This window comes from Ascaphus truei, chromosome 8, assembly GCF_040206685.1.
Source record: "Ascaphus truei isolate aAscTru1 chromosome 8, aAscTru1.hap1, whole genome shotgun sequence".
Lineage (NCBI taxonomy): Eukaryota > Metazoa > Chordata > Amphibia > Anura > Ascaphidae > Ascaphus > Ascaphus truei.
Window position 1 is genome coordinate 16,040,905 of NC_134490.1, and position 18,964 is coordinate 16,059,868.

The 18,964-nt window shown below is 41.0% G+C and overlaps 1 protein-coding gene across 5 annotated transcripts in view; it reads left to right on the forward strand.

Annotated features, from left to right (window-relative positions):
* Positions 1-18,964, forward strand: part of CDH23 (cadherin related 23) — a 653,830-nt gene that overhangs the window by 311,252 nt on the left and 323,614 nt on the right. For all 5 annotated transcript variants that reach the window (XM_075610599.1, XM_075610600.1, XM_075610601.1 and 2 more), the window contains one exon: positions 12,525-12,637. In XM_075610599.1, the coding sequence (XP_075466714.1) occupies positions 12,525-12,637 (113 nt within the window). The remainder of the gene's footprint in view (positions 1-12,524; positions 12,638-18,964) is intronic.

Here is an 18,964-nt window from a genome sequence, read left to right on the forward strand (position 1 = left end):
CCTGCCCCGCGCGAGCAGCCACGGGGACAGGAGCGGAGACCAAAGGGGAAGCAGGTTTGGGGGGGGAACATTCCCCGCTGTCATCTCCTGCCCCACGCGAGCAGCCACGGGGACAGGAGTGGAACCGGAGGGCAAGCGGGACCGGGGAGTGGGTGGGGGGGAAATCCCCTGCCGTCATCTCCTGCCCCGTGCGAGCAGCCACGGGGACAGGAGCGGAGACTGAGGGGATGAGAAGGGAAGCGCGAGCAGGAGACAGGGACCGCGCACGCGAGGAGCAGCCATTACTTACCCCTGCAGAGAAGGGCTCCATTCCGCGTCACGACCGCGTCACGGCCAATCAGCCAGGAAAATATTTTGTTTTGTTATTTATTTATTTTTTTTAATTTGTGGGGGGGTGGGGAAGCGGAGACAGCCACGGGGACCGAGGGGAACACCCCTGCTGGCATCGGGAGCAGCCACTGGCACTGGGGGAAAGCGGGGACCGTAGGGCAACCGGGACGGGGGAACATCGCCCACTGTCATCTCCTGCCCCGCGCGAGCAGCCACAGGGACAGGAGCAGAACCGGAGGGCAAGCGGGGCAGGGGGGGGGGGAGATGGGGGGAGAAATCCCCTGCTGTCATCTCTTGCCCGACAGGAGCGGAGACTGGAGGGGATGAGGAGGGAAGCGTGGGCAGGAGACGGAGACGGACCGCGCGCGCGAGGAGAAGCCATTACCCCTGCAGAGAAGGGCTCCATTCCGCGTCACGACCAATTGGCCAATCAGCCAGGAGGATATTTTTTTTGTTATATTTTTTTTTAAATTTTTTTAAAATTTGCGCAGAGCAGGGGGGAAAAGTAGCTGGCCACGGGCCAATTTCCGTTCGCACCTGGCGAGTGGGCGACCGGGTTTGTCGAGCACTGTATATATATATTATAGAAAAAAAAGCGCCGATCCTGGTGAAATAACGCTTAAAAACATTTGATACACCTTGGACATTTACAATTGAACACTCATAAACATCATCAGTTTAAATTGCGCGTTGTATGAGAGAAATATCATGCCCCAACATACTCATCTGGGACGCTGCTCCGCTCAAACCACTCTGGCAAAACTTTCTCTCTGCGTAGTGTCACCTTGTAGAGAGTCCTCCGTCAACACATTGCTACGATCACATGATCCTGTGTAGAGGGTTTCCTAGAACTTTCGGCGGTCAGCTGCAATTTACTCCGGCTTCTTTCAGCTTACAAATGACTGCTCACTGCACTGCTCACAATGAACACGTGACCCTACGCGTTTCATCAGTCTAACATCCTAATGCTTAAATACCTCTTGAGTCCAATCACAGGAGGCTTGATTTAATTAAAAAAACTCCATACATATGATTCTAATCACCTTCACATTAACTAAGGATCTATATGGAGGATATGCAGAAACTAATTGTTTTACTTAAATAACAATTATCATTCATATATGTTTAAAGAGAAATAATGCAAAATCCACTCATTTATATATACAGTATATGAATCAAAACATTTCCTCTACACTAGGCTAATTTTGGAAAAAGAGGGGGATAGCAGAGATTTCCTTGTAATCTTAAATGATTAGTAAATGTTCTACTCGCATTACATTGCAAGCTCATTATGCATGAATACATACACTCTTAATTCATAATACTTAACAATAAATGCTTCGATTGACGCATACAATCTATTTTCAAATGCTTAACAACACTTTTAGATGTTATGATAATGATTGTCCTTTGTACAATAATGATCAAAGAGGCTCAAGTCTAATGAGATTTGGCCAGAAGTATTACCATGGTGATATTTAACTATGTAGTGACCAAAGAATAGTATTTGATTGTTATTAATATATTTTAATCCTCAAAATACAGAGAAAGAGTGGGAAACGAGCCTGGAAAGAAAGAGAACCTTTCCCAGGCCATCTTTACAAAAGAGTCAATGTCACTGCAATCCAAACAACTTTGCATGTACAGCAATCATGTAGCAAACCATATTATATTAATATTTTTAAAATTATATGAATATTTTAACTATTTTTTAACAATCTGAGATTTCACCTAAATGTGAATAATAATATAATTAAATGTGAAGTGTATACATTCATAGTGATGAAATGATAACATACAATGAATAAATTTGAAAATGATGATAAATGATGAATGTGAAATTTAAAATAATGTGACTTATACTATAATCTTATCTATATACCTATTAACCTATATTATATATGTGTTAATATGTATCTTATACAATTTGTACCAACGACCTATCACAGAAAAGATTCAAAGGGAACATGGTAAACATGCTCAAACCAGACCTTTGAACCAGTTCAATGAACAGGAGAAGAAGAAACAACTATACAGTACCACGGTGCTAATATCTATAGATTCATTCAAATCTCTTGGAACTAAAGTATCAAGCACATATATCCAATATGTCTCTCTAAGATTTAATCTTTTATGTCTGTTTCAACTAAGTAGAGAGGACCCAATGGTTTCAACACCCATAACTGATAATGACATTGGATCTTGATTATGTTTGTCCATATAGTGCATTGACAGACTGTGAGACTATAAACCGTGTATTATATTCCAGCGGTGTTCTAAAAAGCACGTGCTGAGAGTACTCGCTGTGCTCCTTACATATTGGATGCCATAAGGACAACCAATCATGTAGACGACAAATGTGGACAAACAATTGATCCTACCTTGTACTGGGTGCACAGATCCATTTGCATGTAAATTAATTTGGTCTGTTTTATTTAGATGCTTGCATGTCAAAATATCTCAGAACAGAACAATGATATACAGCACACACTAGAAGGCAAACGAATATTTGCAGGGTGCAACGGACTACGGAGGACCCAATACCTCCAATATATAATATAAATAACACAAAGTCCAGCACACACTGTCTTTAGATAATAGAACAAATGAAAAGGGATTATGCCAAGAAGAAATATAATGACATTTAATATGCAACGCAAACCACCAGTATAAGAACCACACCCACTACATCAAAAATTGATAACATGCAATAATAAAATAGGCAAAAACAAAGGGAATAATGGAGGGGGGAGAGGGCAGTGTATAAGGTACAAACACAGTAGGGTCAAGGCAACACATAGGTGGGTACAAACAATGGGGAAGCAGCAGGGGGGCATACACTGCCCTCTCCCCCCTCCATTATTCCCTTTGTTTTTGCCTGTTTTATTATTGCATGTTATCAATTTTTGATGTAGTGGGTGTGGTTCTTATACTGGTGGTTTGTGTTGCATATTAAATGTCATTAAATTTCTTCTTGGCATTATCCCTTTTCATTTGTTCTATTATCTAAAGACAGTGTGTGCTGGACTTTGTGTTATTTATGTCAAATATCTCGTTCTACCACAAGAAAAATTTCCATTTATCAGTTTCCCCTATATGGTATTATTATCTAAATATTTTTATTTACTTGGGGCTATCAATGTTTTTATATTACGAGCTTTCTGAAACACCAAAGGTATTTTTAGAGGCAATTTGAAACCAATAAATGGATCATTTAATATGATAGGCCAATGTTTATTTAGAATGGATCTGATCTTCCAAGCCGCGTTATTAAATTGTGTAACAAAGGCTGATATTTTTATGTTGGTGTTTTCCCCATCTGTTTATTTTCCTTTACCACAAAAGTATTTTGTTTCTTTTTGGATTTTTCTAAGAGACTGGTTCGATTTATCTGCCCTACCTGTTTAATTGTTTCTAAAATTATCTTTTTGTCATAACCCTTTCTGACAAATTTGTCCATCAAGACCCTGAGCCATGAAATCCACGTCCAGGGAACAATTTCTTTTAACCCTGGAGAATTGGCCCCAGGGGATGTTTTCAAGCCATTTTTGTAGTGATTGCTACTACTGTGTAGGTAGCTATTTGTTGAAACCTGTTTAAAATGTGTTTTTGTGATGATTTGATTATTGTCATCTATTCTGAGTTTGAGATCTAGGAATACTGCCCTTTCTTTGTTGGTCTCATATGTGAACCGTAAGCCCATATCGTTTCTATCAAATGGTGTCAAAATCGTCTTTAAATCCTCCAATTCTCCATCCCAAATAAATAAAAGATTGTCTATGAAACAGCCATAGAACACCTGACCCGCCTCCAGCCGCGCATCACCCCAAACATGTAAGATCCTCCCACAATCCCATGTAGAGGTTAGCATAGCTAGGGTACGAATCTGGTCCCATGGCAATCCAACAGACCTGCAAATAATATTGATCCTCAAATAAAAAAATAATTGTTTTCCAAAATAAAACCTATTGCCTTTAAAATAAATTCCTTGTGTGTGTTACACAAATTTGAATCTAGATTCAAGAAATATTCCACCCTTTTGATGATTAATACAAGTGTATAAAGAGGCTACGTCACACGTGGCCCATATATATGTTGACTTCCATGAAATCCCAGAGATGGAGTCGATAACGTGCAGCCTTTAGACAAATCCCTTAATTATTATTTTAACTTGACCACAAATGGTTGTAGAAAATAATCTACATATTGGGACACGCTTGACGTCATCGACTGCACCCCTGAGACTATTGGTCTTCCTGGTGGCTGCTCAGTATTTTTGTAACTTGGAATGTGGTAAAATATGGGAGTTCTGGGATATATGTTGAAGAGAAAATGAAATTCTGCTTTATTTATGACACCATCCGTTTGCGCTTCTAATAGAAGACTTTTGAATGTTTTTTGATATATTTCCATCGGATCATTACAAATACAGCTGTGTTGAGTGCCATTGCTGATTGCTCTGTTGGTGATTGTTTTTTTCTGTAGTGGTGAATCATGGGTGGGGGTATATATATGTTTGATCACTGTCACTTGTTGGTTGCACGGCCCTGAGGAAGGTCTCCATGTGGGACCGAAATGTCAGCGTACGTGTATTTATGCTTTGAATACAATTATCTTTGATTGGTTCTAGTGTTATATATATATATACGTCAGTTTGTTTACCTGAGCAATTATGCTTTTATTACAGTACAATGAATTTTGCAAATATCAAATGTATACTATTCTAGTATTATCCAAAAGGGACCATCACTCAGAAGAATAAACACAGAAAAAAACTCACATAATCATACATTTTAATGCAACATTTTCTTTTGTTCACAGAACAGTTAGTCAAGTTAGTCACATACTGATATAAGCAAAGTTTCAGAGCCCCTGGCTCCTTCCCCAGGCTTAATGACAGCATGGTGGCTAGTTGTCTATATTGCTCCATTAAAGCATGGTCCCTAACATATGCGCTGTACTCCACTGTGCCACCAACTTGATATATTTTCCCTTACGGTCTATCTGGAACTCACAGAGGAACGCAATATGCTTCCGGTTATTGAAACACATGCTGACGTGCACTGTATTAACAGCCGGAAACCTAGTGTGACTCACTTTTTCTGTTGCCTTCTCTTCCAAAAGTATTTTTCTAGCCAATATCTGCCCATTCTTTAGTTGCTCTTTTAGGGAGATACAGTCATACCCCCTTTGTAGAAATCTTTCCTGAATACTCAGTAATCTATCCTGTACTCGATCATGTTCGCTAACAATGCCTTTAAGCTGGAGAAGCTGACTGTAAGGTAAACCATGTTTCATGTTGTCAGGGTGGAAGCTATTATACTGTAATACTTTAGGTGGTTTCCATCTGTTGTTTTAAAATAAATGTCTAATTCTAAACACCCATTTCCCCTGTAGATTTTAGAATCCAGAAACTACATGACTTCCTCTGACCATTCAGAATCACCAGGGAAATTGATTGTGGTGTGACACTCATTAAGATAGTTAAGGAACAGCTGTATCTTTGTCCTCTCACCCCCCATAATACAAACACATCATCAATATACCTTTGCCAACATATGATGTCCTCTTTCTAGAGATCATTAGTATATACAAATCTTTCTTGAAATCTGCCATAAAAACATTGGCATAGGTATGGGTGACATTTGACGCCCATCTCTGTTCTTTAAATTTGTTAACCAGATGTTTTAAAAGTTCTGGTGGGTAAAGAAAGTGACAAAAATACTCCACCGTAAATAAGTCTGCACCCTGTCTTTCTCCATTATTGCTTACCAAACAGTGCTCCCACTGGAGCCAGGAATTCTGGGTAATGACATGCAAATGAGCACAGTGTGTCACTCTTTATTTCCTATCCATTTTAACATGGAACCCTATGCCTGCCTTATTACACAGCGTTTCAGCACAGCCTAGGTTACAGAAGTGCATAGCCAGTAAACCTAAAGAGAAAGGCTTGTGTTAAAGTAAATTAATTCTTCTTGCATTTAAAAAGTCCTGAGAGTGCCGGAGTTATTCAGTATGAATGTGTGTTTGTGTGTGTGTGTGTGTGTGTGTGTTTGTGTGTGTTGTAGACTCTCATTTCTGCTTTGTAAGAAATATTCATCCATATTTTTACCCCATTAGCCGTTAAAGAGTTTCCATATTTATTAGGCAGTACTGTTCTACAAGACATCTTCTGGCTCCAGAACATACCTCACAGCCTATTCACTTGTATAATACCAGAAAGTGCCTTGTGGAATAGCACCATTTAGTAAGCATGGGTCTAAATGTTTGGATGATCCCAATTCAATGGAATAAGATGTTGAGATCAAACATTTTTGCATACTTGCCCCTTTCAATCTCTAAGCAAGATTGGTTATCTTAATAGATAGTTAAATAAATGGATAGATACCTGCATTTTACTAAACACACATTGTAGTGCTGTCTTTTTATACGTATGTTTGTATGTGTATATGTTTTTATTTATATAGCAAAAAAAGTAACATCAGAAAGTAACAGTGCTGCACACTTATTCAAAATCACGCTAAAGCAAGATACAGTACTTGTGATTAGATACCGGTGCTCCTGGGTCAGAGAAATCCTGTAACTCAAACTCCTGGATAATGGCATGTATCAGAAAATCCAAGGCACTACAGATTTGCAAAAATGTATTATAAAGCTAAGTACTATTTATATAGCGCCATTAAAGTACATAGCGCTTCACAGCAGTAATATACGTGACAATCATATAAACAACAAATAATATAAATAAAACATAAAGGGGAGAAGTGCTTCAGACATTAAAGTAACATTTATGAAAAGAAGTCCCTGCTCCGAAGAGCTTACAATCTAATTTGTTGATAGGAAGAACGTACAGAGAAAGTAGGAGGGCGTTCTGGTAAGTGTGTCTGCAAGGGGCCATGGTTAATGTATGAGGTGTTAATTATCAGCCATCGAGCTACTCATATCCTTCCTTAAGCATACCTGAAAGCTTTCTTTTCCTACAGTGATCATTTGGATAAACATATGTAAGGTGTTGCAGGTAAGTACCCCACCCAATACATACTCTGCATTGTCTGGGGTATGTTTAAAATGGGCAACATCCAGCGCTTATCCTCTTCTCACCCATTGCAGTACATTGCACTGTTCTGTTCAATCATTTCCTTTGTCCCCTTGTTGAAGGTGGGACATTTTATGCATTTACCCAATGAAGTTTGTGCAGTTCAGCAACTGATTAAGGTCAAGGCTCTGTTTTGAAGGACAGATACTGTAATTAATCCTAGGAAGTAATCCACACAACATTTCGGCAGATTTATGGAGAAAGTCTCAGCCTTAGTGACTCTGCCATCCCATCACTCATTTCTAGGCTAAGCAAATGACTTATTCTATAATAGGGTATGCTCCAGAAAAGGCATTTCATTTGGTCAGCTTTCTGGGTTAATAAAGATTAATTTGCCTTCTGTTAAGAGTTGGAGAGGAGATGAGGCATATGAGAAGATCAGGACAAGGAAACAGAAAGCCTAGAAATATCTGCACATGTTGCCCTTGTACACACACATTGTGTTGTGTATCTAAGGGGAAAATAAAAAAGCATGAGAGGCAATGTCATTCTTCTGTAACCCCCCCCCCCCCACCACCACCACCACCACCACCACCACCCCCAGAGGGGCATTGCTTTCAATACCTAAACATTTTTGAAAAGGTTTAAAGCCAGGTAAAAACTCTAGAGGGTTAACATTATTTTCCTTCAATCTACAGTATATGATACAAACCTGTTGGTTTGTGTCATGTAGATTGAAGGAAACAATGTATACGTTAAGGTAGGGAAAATAACAAGAGCTCAAGGTTAGGTGAAAGAAATGGTCCACGTGGCTGATGGGATATTTATGCACTGGAAACTGCATCTGTTGCAAATTCCATGAACCACATCTAGCGACATTCAGTGGAGTGCAGCCCTGACGGAGCAAGTTTGGATTAATAACTTATTTTCACCTAGGCACATCATAGACTCGCCTCCCAAATATCTCATGAAAGTCAATGCTTCTTTTGTACGGCTTCCAGGATGTTTGTGAAGGGTTTGAGAAAGGGAAACATGTGCTGTGATTCATGAAACTCCCATAAGGTGTATAGACCTCGATCAGCGCTTACTGCAATAGACTTGAGTTAAAGCCAATCGAGCTCCTATACCGCTTATCGGAGCTTGCGCATTCCCACCATGAACACTTGCAAAACTGAAACGAAAGCTAAACATAAAGCAATGAGGAAATTATTTTAGCTTCCTGTGCATACAGTATCTTATTGGTCAAAAACTGTTTAACAGTGTTGCACATGGAAATATATAATATGTTTAAATATTGCACTAAAACGATTGCACTTCACTGTCACAGTGTCAAATTGTCGTTTCAAACATGCAGTGGCAGGAACATGATCTTGCAATGTTCTTTTAAACATGTATATCATATGTGATCATATGCCCAAGGAAGAATAACTTTAAATATACCTCAAAGAAAGAATGAAACACAAGCAAAAATCAAGCAATGGCAGTGCAACAGGGATGAGAATAAATACCACTCTATTGGTCTAAGCTATGTGTGGATAAAGCCACTTGATAAGATTAAGCAAGTAATCAGACTCATCAGATGTTCCTTTTTTGTGGTAGACTGTATCATTTGTTTGGCTTTTGGAAAGGTAATACAATGAATACAGATGTAAGTCATTTTAAAGGGGAGATTATTAAGGTATTAGAATAGTATATGTGTACAGTATGTTCTCATGGAAACACTATAGAAAAAAGCCAGAAGGCCATTGATTTCATGCCTTCAGCATGCATGGTGTCTGATTTATTCCGGCTCAACTGATGGAGAGACAAGGAAACAAGCATTCAAAGCTTTTCAATACCATATCTTGGAGCAATCAGTGACTGAAGAGGTTGGTCCTAAATGGGCTACAAAAGCTTTTTTACTCAACCTACACCACTGTATGCTTCAATTTTGGAAATTGCACTGCCTAATGAGAAACACTAACCCTGTTGTGGCTTCATTAGTAGAATGTAACTGCGTGAAACCTATCAATTTGATCTAATTCCACAGCAGAAAATGTTCCCGGTATGAACTACAATAAATTCTCTTTTAAGTCTTCTATAAAAAGGTATTTTTTTTCTTTTTGGAAAGTTTGCAATGATTCTAAATATGAAAGTTGTCACTTCTATATAATCATTTCCCCAAAAAACAACAATTGACATCAAGGAGACCATATTGGATAGTGTTATAATTCATAGGCCATTCATTGGTTACATATAGACCTCCAACTGCCGGCATCTGCTTACAAAATAGTGAAATACCTAGACCAGGAGTAGCCAACTCCAGTCCTCAAGGGCCACCAACAGGTCAGGTTTTAAGGATATCCCTACTTCAGCACAGGTGGCTCCATCAGTGGCTCAGTCATTGACTGAGCCACTGATGGAGCCATCTGTGCTGAAGCAGGGATATCCTTAAAAGGTGACCTGTTGATGCCCCCTGGATTGGCTACTCCTGACTAGACCACTGTGTAAAATTAGTCGATAAAGAGTCATGTTATGGCCAAAATGAGGGCATGTGGATATGACCATTGCCCCAATCACGATGGGATTTATACCAGGGCTTGAAATGCCAGGAACGGAGCACAGTTATTGATTTGAAATGATTCCTGTAAAGGAGAAGGATTTAAATCAGTGACTTTCAGTTGAGCAAACATCAACCCCACTGCTCTTCCCATGAAGGAAAATACCGTGAGCAACTCTATTCTGTATCAGGAAAGCACAATGTGCTGTTATTCCATATATATGGTAATCATTAAAAGGTTTGGCAGAGTGAGAATTGCTGACGGAGAAAAATGTCTCCAAGAGAACAGAACAGAAACATTGTATCGGCACAGATTAACCACGGGAGCAGGCACACTATTTCAGCACGTTACAGCTATCACAAAACTGTAGTGCACTTAACCCAAGACATTTTACTGGGTCAAAAAGAATCTAGTGACAACAGAACAAACAAGCAGAACAGATTTATCAGAGATTTCGAGATAGTACTGAGGATTGCGCAGGTAAATGATCCCAAGAAATACTCATCTTAAAATAAAGAGTATGTATCTTTTCAGCGGATTATAGTGAACAGTTATCGCATAGGTTACTATATATAAATATATTAAACATTTGTCTTGATGCACATAATTTTTTCTTATTAGAAAGTGTTGGTAATTAGATACAGAAATTGAAGATCCCAGTATATGTATTTAGTGTAACACTTTAGAAAACCATAAGCTGACACAGAAAAAAAGAACATAATAAATTAAAGCTAAGAAATGTTTTTCTATTTTTCTTTTTCTTCTTTTAGGGCTAAAAAACCCCAACAAGATTTTGAACAATAATAATTCTGTTTTTTTTCCTCCTTCATTCCTCAATTAAAGTCATAGGATTGGATTCTTATATACCGGAGCATTCAGGCCGTTTGTGACCAAAAAGCCTATTAGAAGTTTGGGGGGATTTTCAGCTGCTTTGGCATATATAGAATATGGACCACAAAGTTGATCAAAAACCTATTACTTTAATGTAATGCTTCAGCAATCCAGATATAAATGCTCTGCAGAAAAGTATTGCCGACTGCATAAAAAGATTAAAGTTAAAGCCAATATCATCAGAAAACTCAATATACCGTAGATATTGTTGTACAATTTTATAGCTGTCAACCTTTTTCAACTTACAGTTAATAAGTATATAGTTATATAATGACAACCATTGTCTATGGTAAGGAGAGTGTAGATAGGATCACTTTACATGACACATTATATCTAAAGGCATGATACCTGATAGATAGAGTCACAACACATTTTCTTTATTAGTTCCTGCTTGAGGAATTCCCAACATACAGCTGGCATGCAAGTCGTCCTTTGCACAAACATCTATTATAAATGAACCCTATTGTCGCCTTTGGTTACCTATCCTAAAAGCAAAACATTGGATGTCATAAACGTCACGTGCAAACTGGCTATAATGGATGAAGACAACGCTAGGACAGGTCAAACCTAGAATATGACCCCTAGAACATTAAAGATTGATAAAAACAAGATCATTGTAGTGTGACTAAGTAACTTATATGTTGAGGATTTCTGTTGCTGGGAAATAGTATGTTGTTGTGTCTACAGTACACTAATTTATATCCATCTTCGTATCTAGTTTTGGTTTGAAGTACATTATATAGATCAGGAGTGGCCAACTCCAGTCCTCAAGGGCCACCAACAGGCCAGGTAGTCTGACTGAGCCACTGATTGAGCCACCTGTCCTAAAGCTAGGATATCCTTAAAACCTGACCTGTTGGTGGCCCTTGAAGACTGAAGTTTGCCACCCCAGATGTGGATAAATGTGTCCCCTGTTACAGTACTGTATGTGGATTAGATGTAGATCAATGAAAAGAGAATTAATGTGTGATATTGATGGGAGGAAGGGAATGAACCGTAGTGGAAAGGACCACATATATCAAACAATTCATATTTGTCAATATTACTTAACGTTCCATATAAACATAGAAATTGCTGGCTGCGATGGTCTATTCTGCCCACCCAACCTTCCTATGTTATCTTTTTCAGAACCGTAGAACCCTGTTTAGCTTTGTTTGTTGTGCCGTTTCCTGAACCGCAGCATTGCCCTGTGAATATCCTGAATATGTTTTCACGCTTCTATTCTTTTCCCCCACACCAGTTCTGCTAGACTGTTACTTTTACCTGTTAGTATTTGGGGGAATCTTGACAGCTGCTCCTTTCATACAAGAGAAGGTTTTAACCCTGTTCTATAATATAAATATTTCTGATGCACTGGGAACATATTGTAAAAAAATTAAATCGTGTTTTATAGCAGGGGATTTGTTGTGATGATTGCTGATGAATCAATCATTCATTTCTCTGTGGAGCTTTGATAACGAGATCTGTTTTATCATGTTAATGTATTGCTTCATGCAACTTCTGACCACTAAAAATGAATGTGACCTGAATTATTGCCTATTCTGACTGCTTGAAATAATGAGTGTAGCTTCTATAGGTAAGCCTGTGCTGAAATGGGACCAGGTTTTCTGATTTAAAATACTGGAGCTGTGTATCTCAGAATTAGTATGAGGTATATGTGTTCATGTGTGTAATATGGCCATGTGGAGATGTCTTTCTGTTTCTTATCATTGATGTTTTCACCCTAGGTAACACCAACAGCATATTTGCCTTGGACTATATCAGTGGTGCATTAACTTTGAATGGACAGCTGGACAGAGAAAACCCTCTCTACACTTCTGGATTTATTCTTACAGTAAAGGTAACTAAGCACCAGACATATTGGGCCATATCTACTAAGCAGATTTTCGTTATAAAACACCTTCCTGGCGTTCCACAAAGAATCTCTGGGACATAAAACCTGAGTCGCTTTAAAGGCGTCTCCATAAAGGAGGCTCCCAAATACACCTTCACTGCCCCTGTCCACCAAGCCAGCATGGAAGGGGTTAACAGCATGAGAAGAACCACTTCAAATACCACCTGGAGTCCAAAAGCCCCTCTCCCCACTGCATGTCTGACTTGGGCACTGCATGTTGCTGTGCTGCATTTTTAATTTCCACAAATAATCCCTGGGACATAACACCTGAGTCGCCCCAAAAGCATTAGCCTTTGCTGGCTGCTGAAGGGTGTCACAATTTGCTGCTATTTGGTAATGTTACAGCTGCTCTATTGCTTCCGATACTCACCAACCCTCTCATCCCCGGTACCCAATGTCTCAATTTACCTGCCTATAGATTGTAAGCTCCTTGAGGCAGGACCTCTTCCAACACAAATTTTCACTTGAACTAACTAATTCAGTGTTTGAGACCCTTATTCAAAATGTTATATATCTGTCAGCATTTCCGGGTTACAGCTGAGTCTGTATGATTGTTTAGCCTCTCTGTTTGTCATGTTTGTATTCATGATTATAGGCTAAAGCAGTAAAATTCAGGGCATTATTGAAAATCCTGCTCTCTGATTGGTTAAAATTCCAGGCATTATCCAATCAGTAATGCCCGGAATTTTAGCAGCTTGCAAAGTGTAATTTTCAATCTGTTTATTTCCAACCAATCAGCTTTCACAACAGCTGAGACAGGGCAGGGGATTGGTCAGAATGAAGTAACAGCTCTGAGACAGGGCAGGGGATTGGTCAGGAAGTATCAGCCATGGGTTGACTCCTCCCCCTCCCGAGCTGACTGAAATTTTCAGAGCAGATTCAGTTGAATTTGGGGGGGGGGGGGGGAGAGAGAGTCTGCAAAGAAGCAAGTGGCTGCATTTGTGTGTGTGTGTGTGTGTGTGTGGTGTTTATGGGTATAGCAGCAATAGTGTGTGTTGTGTTGTGCTGCAGCAGAGTTTGTGTGTGTAGAGCTACTGTGTTGTGTGTGTAGAGCTGCTGTGTTGTGTGTGTGTGTGTAGAGCTGCTGTGTTGTGTGTGTGTGTGTAGAGCTGCTGTGGTGTGTGTGTAGCGCGGCTGTGGTGTATGTGTGTGTAGAGCTGCTGTGTTGTGTGTGAGTGTAGAGCTCCAGCGTGTGTGTGTGGTGTGCTTGTGTGTGTAGAGGTGGTGTGTGTGTGTGTGTGTGTGTGTGTGTGTGTGTGTGTGTGTGTGTGTGTGTGTGTGTGTGTGTGTGTGTGTGCGTGTGTACAGGGCCTTCTTAACGTATGGGCACAATGGGCAGTTGCCCGGGGGCCCCACAGCATAGGGGGGGCCCACGCGCCCGGCCCATGCGTGCTCACCAATGCTTAAAGCTTTCCCCCCCGCCCGGCTCGCTCTTAGGGTTGCCAGTTGTCCGGTTAAATATGATAGATAATACCGGACATGGGATAGAGCAGGGGGGCGCAAACTTTTTTCCCTGCGCCCCCCTGACGGCTGTCCCCTCGCTCCCGCGCCCCCCCCAACCCCAACTTACCCGCGCTCCGGCGTAATGACGTCACGTTGCCATAGCAACGTGACGTCACATGACCTCGCAGCGTCATTTTGACGCCGCGTTGCCATGGCGACGCCGGGAGGAAGCCGCCGGAGCCACGGGTAAGTATGGTTTACAGAGGCCCTGCAGCTCCCCCGGCACTTAAATTAAGTGCCTTCGGGAAGCGCGCGGGGCCTCTGTAAACCCCGCGCCCCCCGTCGGCAGTCTCGCGCCCCCCCTGGGGGTCGCGCCCCACAGATTGCGCACCGCTGGGATAGAGCATGGCTGCTGCTGCTAAGGGGCTGGGCAGCTTCTGATTGGTTGCTGCAGTGTAATTCCGCCAATCGGGAGGTGGCAGGAGCCTGGGGGGTGGGGCCAAAGAGCGGAGGAAAGCAGGCAGCAGAGAGGTGAGGCTGTGCCTGTGTGTCTGTGTCCTGCCTGTGTGTGTGTGTGCCTGTGTGTTTCTCAGTGTCCTGCTTGAGTGTCTCAGTGTGTGTCTGTCTATCTGTGTCCTGTCTGTATATATATGTGTGTGTGTGTGTGTGTGTGTGTGTATCTCAGTGTGTGTATCTGTGTGTGTCTCAGTGTGTGTGTGTGTGTGTGTATCTCAGTGTGTCTGTGTCCTGCCTGTGTGTGTGTGTGTCTCAGTGTCCTGCCTGTGTGTGTGTGTCTCAGTGTGTGTCTGTCTATCTGTGTCCTGTCTGTATATGTGTGTCTGTCTATCTGTGTGTGTGTGTGTGTGTGTCTCAGTGTGTCTGTCTTTCTGTCTGTGTCCTGTGTCCTGCCTGTATATGTGTGTGCCTGGCTATCTGTGTGTATGTTTGTGTGTGTATCTGTGTGTGTGTATCTGCGTATGTCTCAGTGTGTCTGTCTTTCTGACTGTGTCCTGTGTCCTGCCTGTATATGTGTGTGCCTCAGGGTGTGTGTGTTTGAGTTAGTGTGTGTGTGTGTGTGTGTGTGTGTGTGTGTGTGTGTGTGTGTGTGTGTGTGTGTGTGTGTGTGTGTGTGTGTGTGTGTGTGTGTGTGTGTGTGTGTGTGTGTGTGTGTGGTGACCGACTACATACAGTACTGGCAACTTTGTTTAATTGCTCACTCACCCATACTTTTCTTTTACTAAACTTACAGTCTTCCCATTTTCGAAATCTATTAAAAATAACCACCATTGTAAATTCTCAGAAAGGCTTCATAACTCAGCTCTCATCACAGCAACATTGCAATCTCTGCAGCACCCTTACTTACAGATCATCCCCAAGAAGGCAGAGCAGGTTACTTATTCAATGGCATGATTTAATATGCAATTTAAAGCTGGATTTTGAAGTCTAAATTTGAAAGCAACTGTACTGATAATGACAGGGAGGGGGGGGAGATAAGAGGATGAAGGGATGGGGGTGAGAGAGGATGAAGGGAAGGGATGGAGGGATGAGAGAAGATGAATGGAGGGGGTGAGAGGACAAGGGGGGAGTGAGGGGACAAAGGGGGTGGGAGGGTGAGAGGACAAGGGGGGGTGAAAGGACAAGGGGGGAGAGAGAGAGAGAGAGAGAGAGAGACAGGATGAGGAGGGGGTGCAACAATCTTGGAATTTGTGGGAGGAGCAGTAAGATCAGTATTGCTCGCCATGTACAGTATGACTGCAGGTCAGTTATTTATAAATGATCTGACCATTACGTCATTGGTTCCAAATTTCACTCCAAGTATGCACCAATTTGCACTATTTCATATTCTATTTCCTAAAACAATCCTCGGAAGGGCGCTCCCTCCCAAGACTTCCCTGGATTTTTTTACGAAATAGAATATAAATTGGTGCAAATTGGTGATTACTTGGAGTGAAATTTAGAACAAATGACATAACAGTCAGGTCATTTATAAATAACATTCTTCCCCACCAACGATTCTCGCGTGCGTCGCACCTTTCACCATTGTGTCCAGTATTTTTGGACAAGCCACCTGGCAACCCTGCTCGCTCTCCCCGCGCCCAGCCCCCCGGCTCCGCTCGCTCTCTGCCCGCCGCCCGCCCGGCACCCCGGCTCGTGTCACAACCGCTCGCTGCCTAGCAGTGCAGCACTTCCGGTGCCTGCTGCTGCTAGTGAGCGCGTGGGAGGCTGGGAGCGGCAGTGTAGGCAGGGCCCCGTGCACTGCTTTGCCCGGGGGCCTCTAATGTTGTTAAGATGTCCCTGTGTGTGTGTGTGTGTGTGTGTGTGTGTGTGTGTGTGTGTGTGTGTGTGTGTGTGTGTGTGTGTGTGTGTGTGTGTGTGTGTGCACACAGAGGGGGCGGCAGTGTGTGGATATAGATATCTGCAGTGTAAGCATATATAGAGGTGGTTTCATGTATTTACCATTTTATTTTAATAAAAAAATCTATATAACTATACAAAAGTGTCTATTATTTATGAAAAAAGCCTACATTTAGCCTATAATAGTAATAATCCCCTCAGAAGAGGGCATTACTGGCCAATAATGCCCTGGCTGGGTTAAAGTCCCTCGGCTTCGCCTCGGGCCTTCAACTCATTATTGGCCAGTAATGCCCTGTTCTTCGGGGATTATTACTTAAATATCCCCAGCAAATAAATAATTAATACCAATTGGCTAAATACACCGTTTTTGCAGCCAGCATTAATACAGAAACTTGCTGAAAAAAAATAATGCCCGTGATTATACCTGTATTCGTAAGAAATTGAAACATGATTATAGTTGTGCTACGTACGCTATCTAGGGGAATATTGCAATATTAAGGAGCAGTTTGGGGGTGCAATGAAAATTAGCCTGCGTTACTACACTTTGCAGGTGTATACAGTTCAATGCATGTAACTGCTCTGCATGCGTTCTATGACAATATATTAAATATTGTCAAGTTGTCTGGGTTTCTGAATGACTAAACACTCCTAGTTAAGAGACCTTGCTCATACATGCATTGTTTCTTAGTAATACACTGAAACAAAAACGTACATATGAGAAATGTTGCACTGGATTATTTATTTATTTATGAAATACCAGGGGAAATACATCGTTTTCAAGTGTGTCCTGGGCTCACAGTAAAGTTTGAATGAAAATAGATGATCCAGGTCACTACGGATTTTCAATGAATTTATTATGTCAGAACAGCACGACGTTTCGACCTGCTAAGAGGTCTTTTTCAAGTCACTGGCATACCCAAACAGTAAAGCGTCCAATATATATATAAAGTGCCCTGGATAATCTATTTTCATTCAAGCTTAGGGTTTTGTTTAGATATATTTCCCTGACTCAGGAGCTCTGGTAATTGCAAGTATTTTGATTATTTCTGGTGTGCAGCATTACATCTATTTGTACTCACAATAAAGTTGACAACATTACAAGTTACAGCTATAAACATGTTTAAAGTAGGAAATAGTCGTAATCTTGAAGGAACTTAGACAGGAAGTTGATTTGAGAGACTCCGGTAAATTTTTACAGATGGGGGGTGATGGGTAAGATAAGGAAGAGCGACCAGATTCTTTATTGAACCTTGGAACTGTAAGCAGGTTTCTGGGGGCTAATTTAAGGAGATATGTGCTGTGTACAGTAGGGGTGAGAAGCCTGCTCAGGTAACTGGGTAACTTGCCCAGAAAGTATTTGATGATAAGACAGGAAAGATGTAGTTGCATCTGGACTCAAGGGAAAGCCAACTTAGTCTAGTTAACATATCACAATGGTGGGTGTTGATGTTACATAGGAGGACAAAAGGGCATATTGAGTTGTAAAGAATGTCAGGTTTGCTAAAGTGGGTTTGGGCTGCTTTACCATAAACTACTGTATATACCCATAGTCAATAATTGGCATTAGCATCTGCTGTGCAATGCACTTTCTGACCAATGGGCATAGGCAGGATTTATTTCTATAATGTACATCCAGTTTGGAATAGATTTTGGAGTTCAGTTTGTCAATATACAAACCAAATGTTACATGGGAGTCTAGTCACATACCCAAATATTTAAAGCTAGTAACAGCAGCAAGATTAGTGTTAGAGCTGGTTCTAATCCAAAGCTCTGTTATGGGAAGCTTTAGAAATGTAGCCTTAGTCTCAAGTACCATAGTTACTGTTTTGTCAGTTCTTAAAAAAACAGTTCATTTTGAGTAATCCCGTTTTCGACCTTTGAAAAATCAGATTGCAGCACATTTTCAAGGTCAGAGGGGCTAGGACTGCGTGCATATAAAATAGTATCATCAGGATGCGTGTTCAGAGAAGTTGTCTTACAAACTGTGGGCAGGTTATTTATAAAGACAGAAAAAAGTAAGGCCTTGGGGAATCCCACAGGTAATATCTAATTGGATAAAGTTGGAGCCCGAGATGGACACTTGTCTTCCTGATAAATAAAAGTTAAATCAGTTTAAAGCATGTGGTCCAATACCAGAGTACTGGAGTTTGTTTATCATAATCGTGTGGTCAACACTATCAAAAGCATTTGCAAAATCTAGGAATATTGCCCCAGTCAACTGTCCATGTTTCATTCCACACTGGATCTCATTGCACATTTTTAAGAGGGTCGCTACTGGAGTGATTTGGTCAGAAGCCAGATTGGAATGAACTAAGATTAATGTCACTAAGATGCTATTTGTATTAAAAGAATGAAATACTTTTAAATTGTATTAGAAATCCTGGGGAAACAACAATATTTTTCGAGGTATACCGAATCAATAAATAAACAAAGGTGTGGTATAAGTGAACGAAGAGGGACCCTATTTCCCTCTAA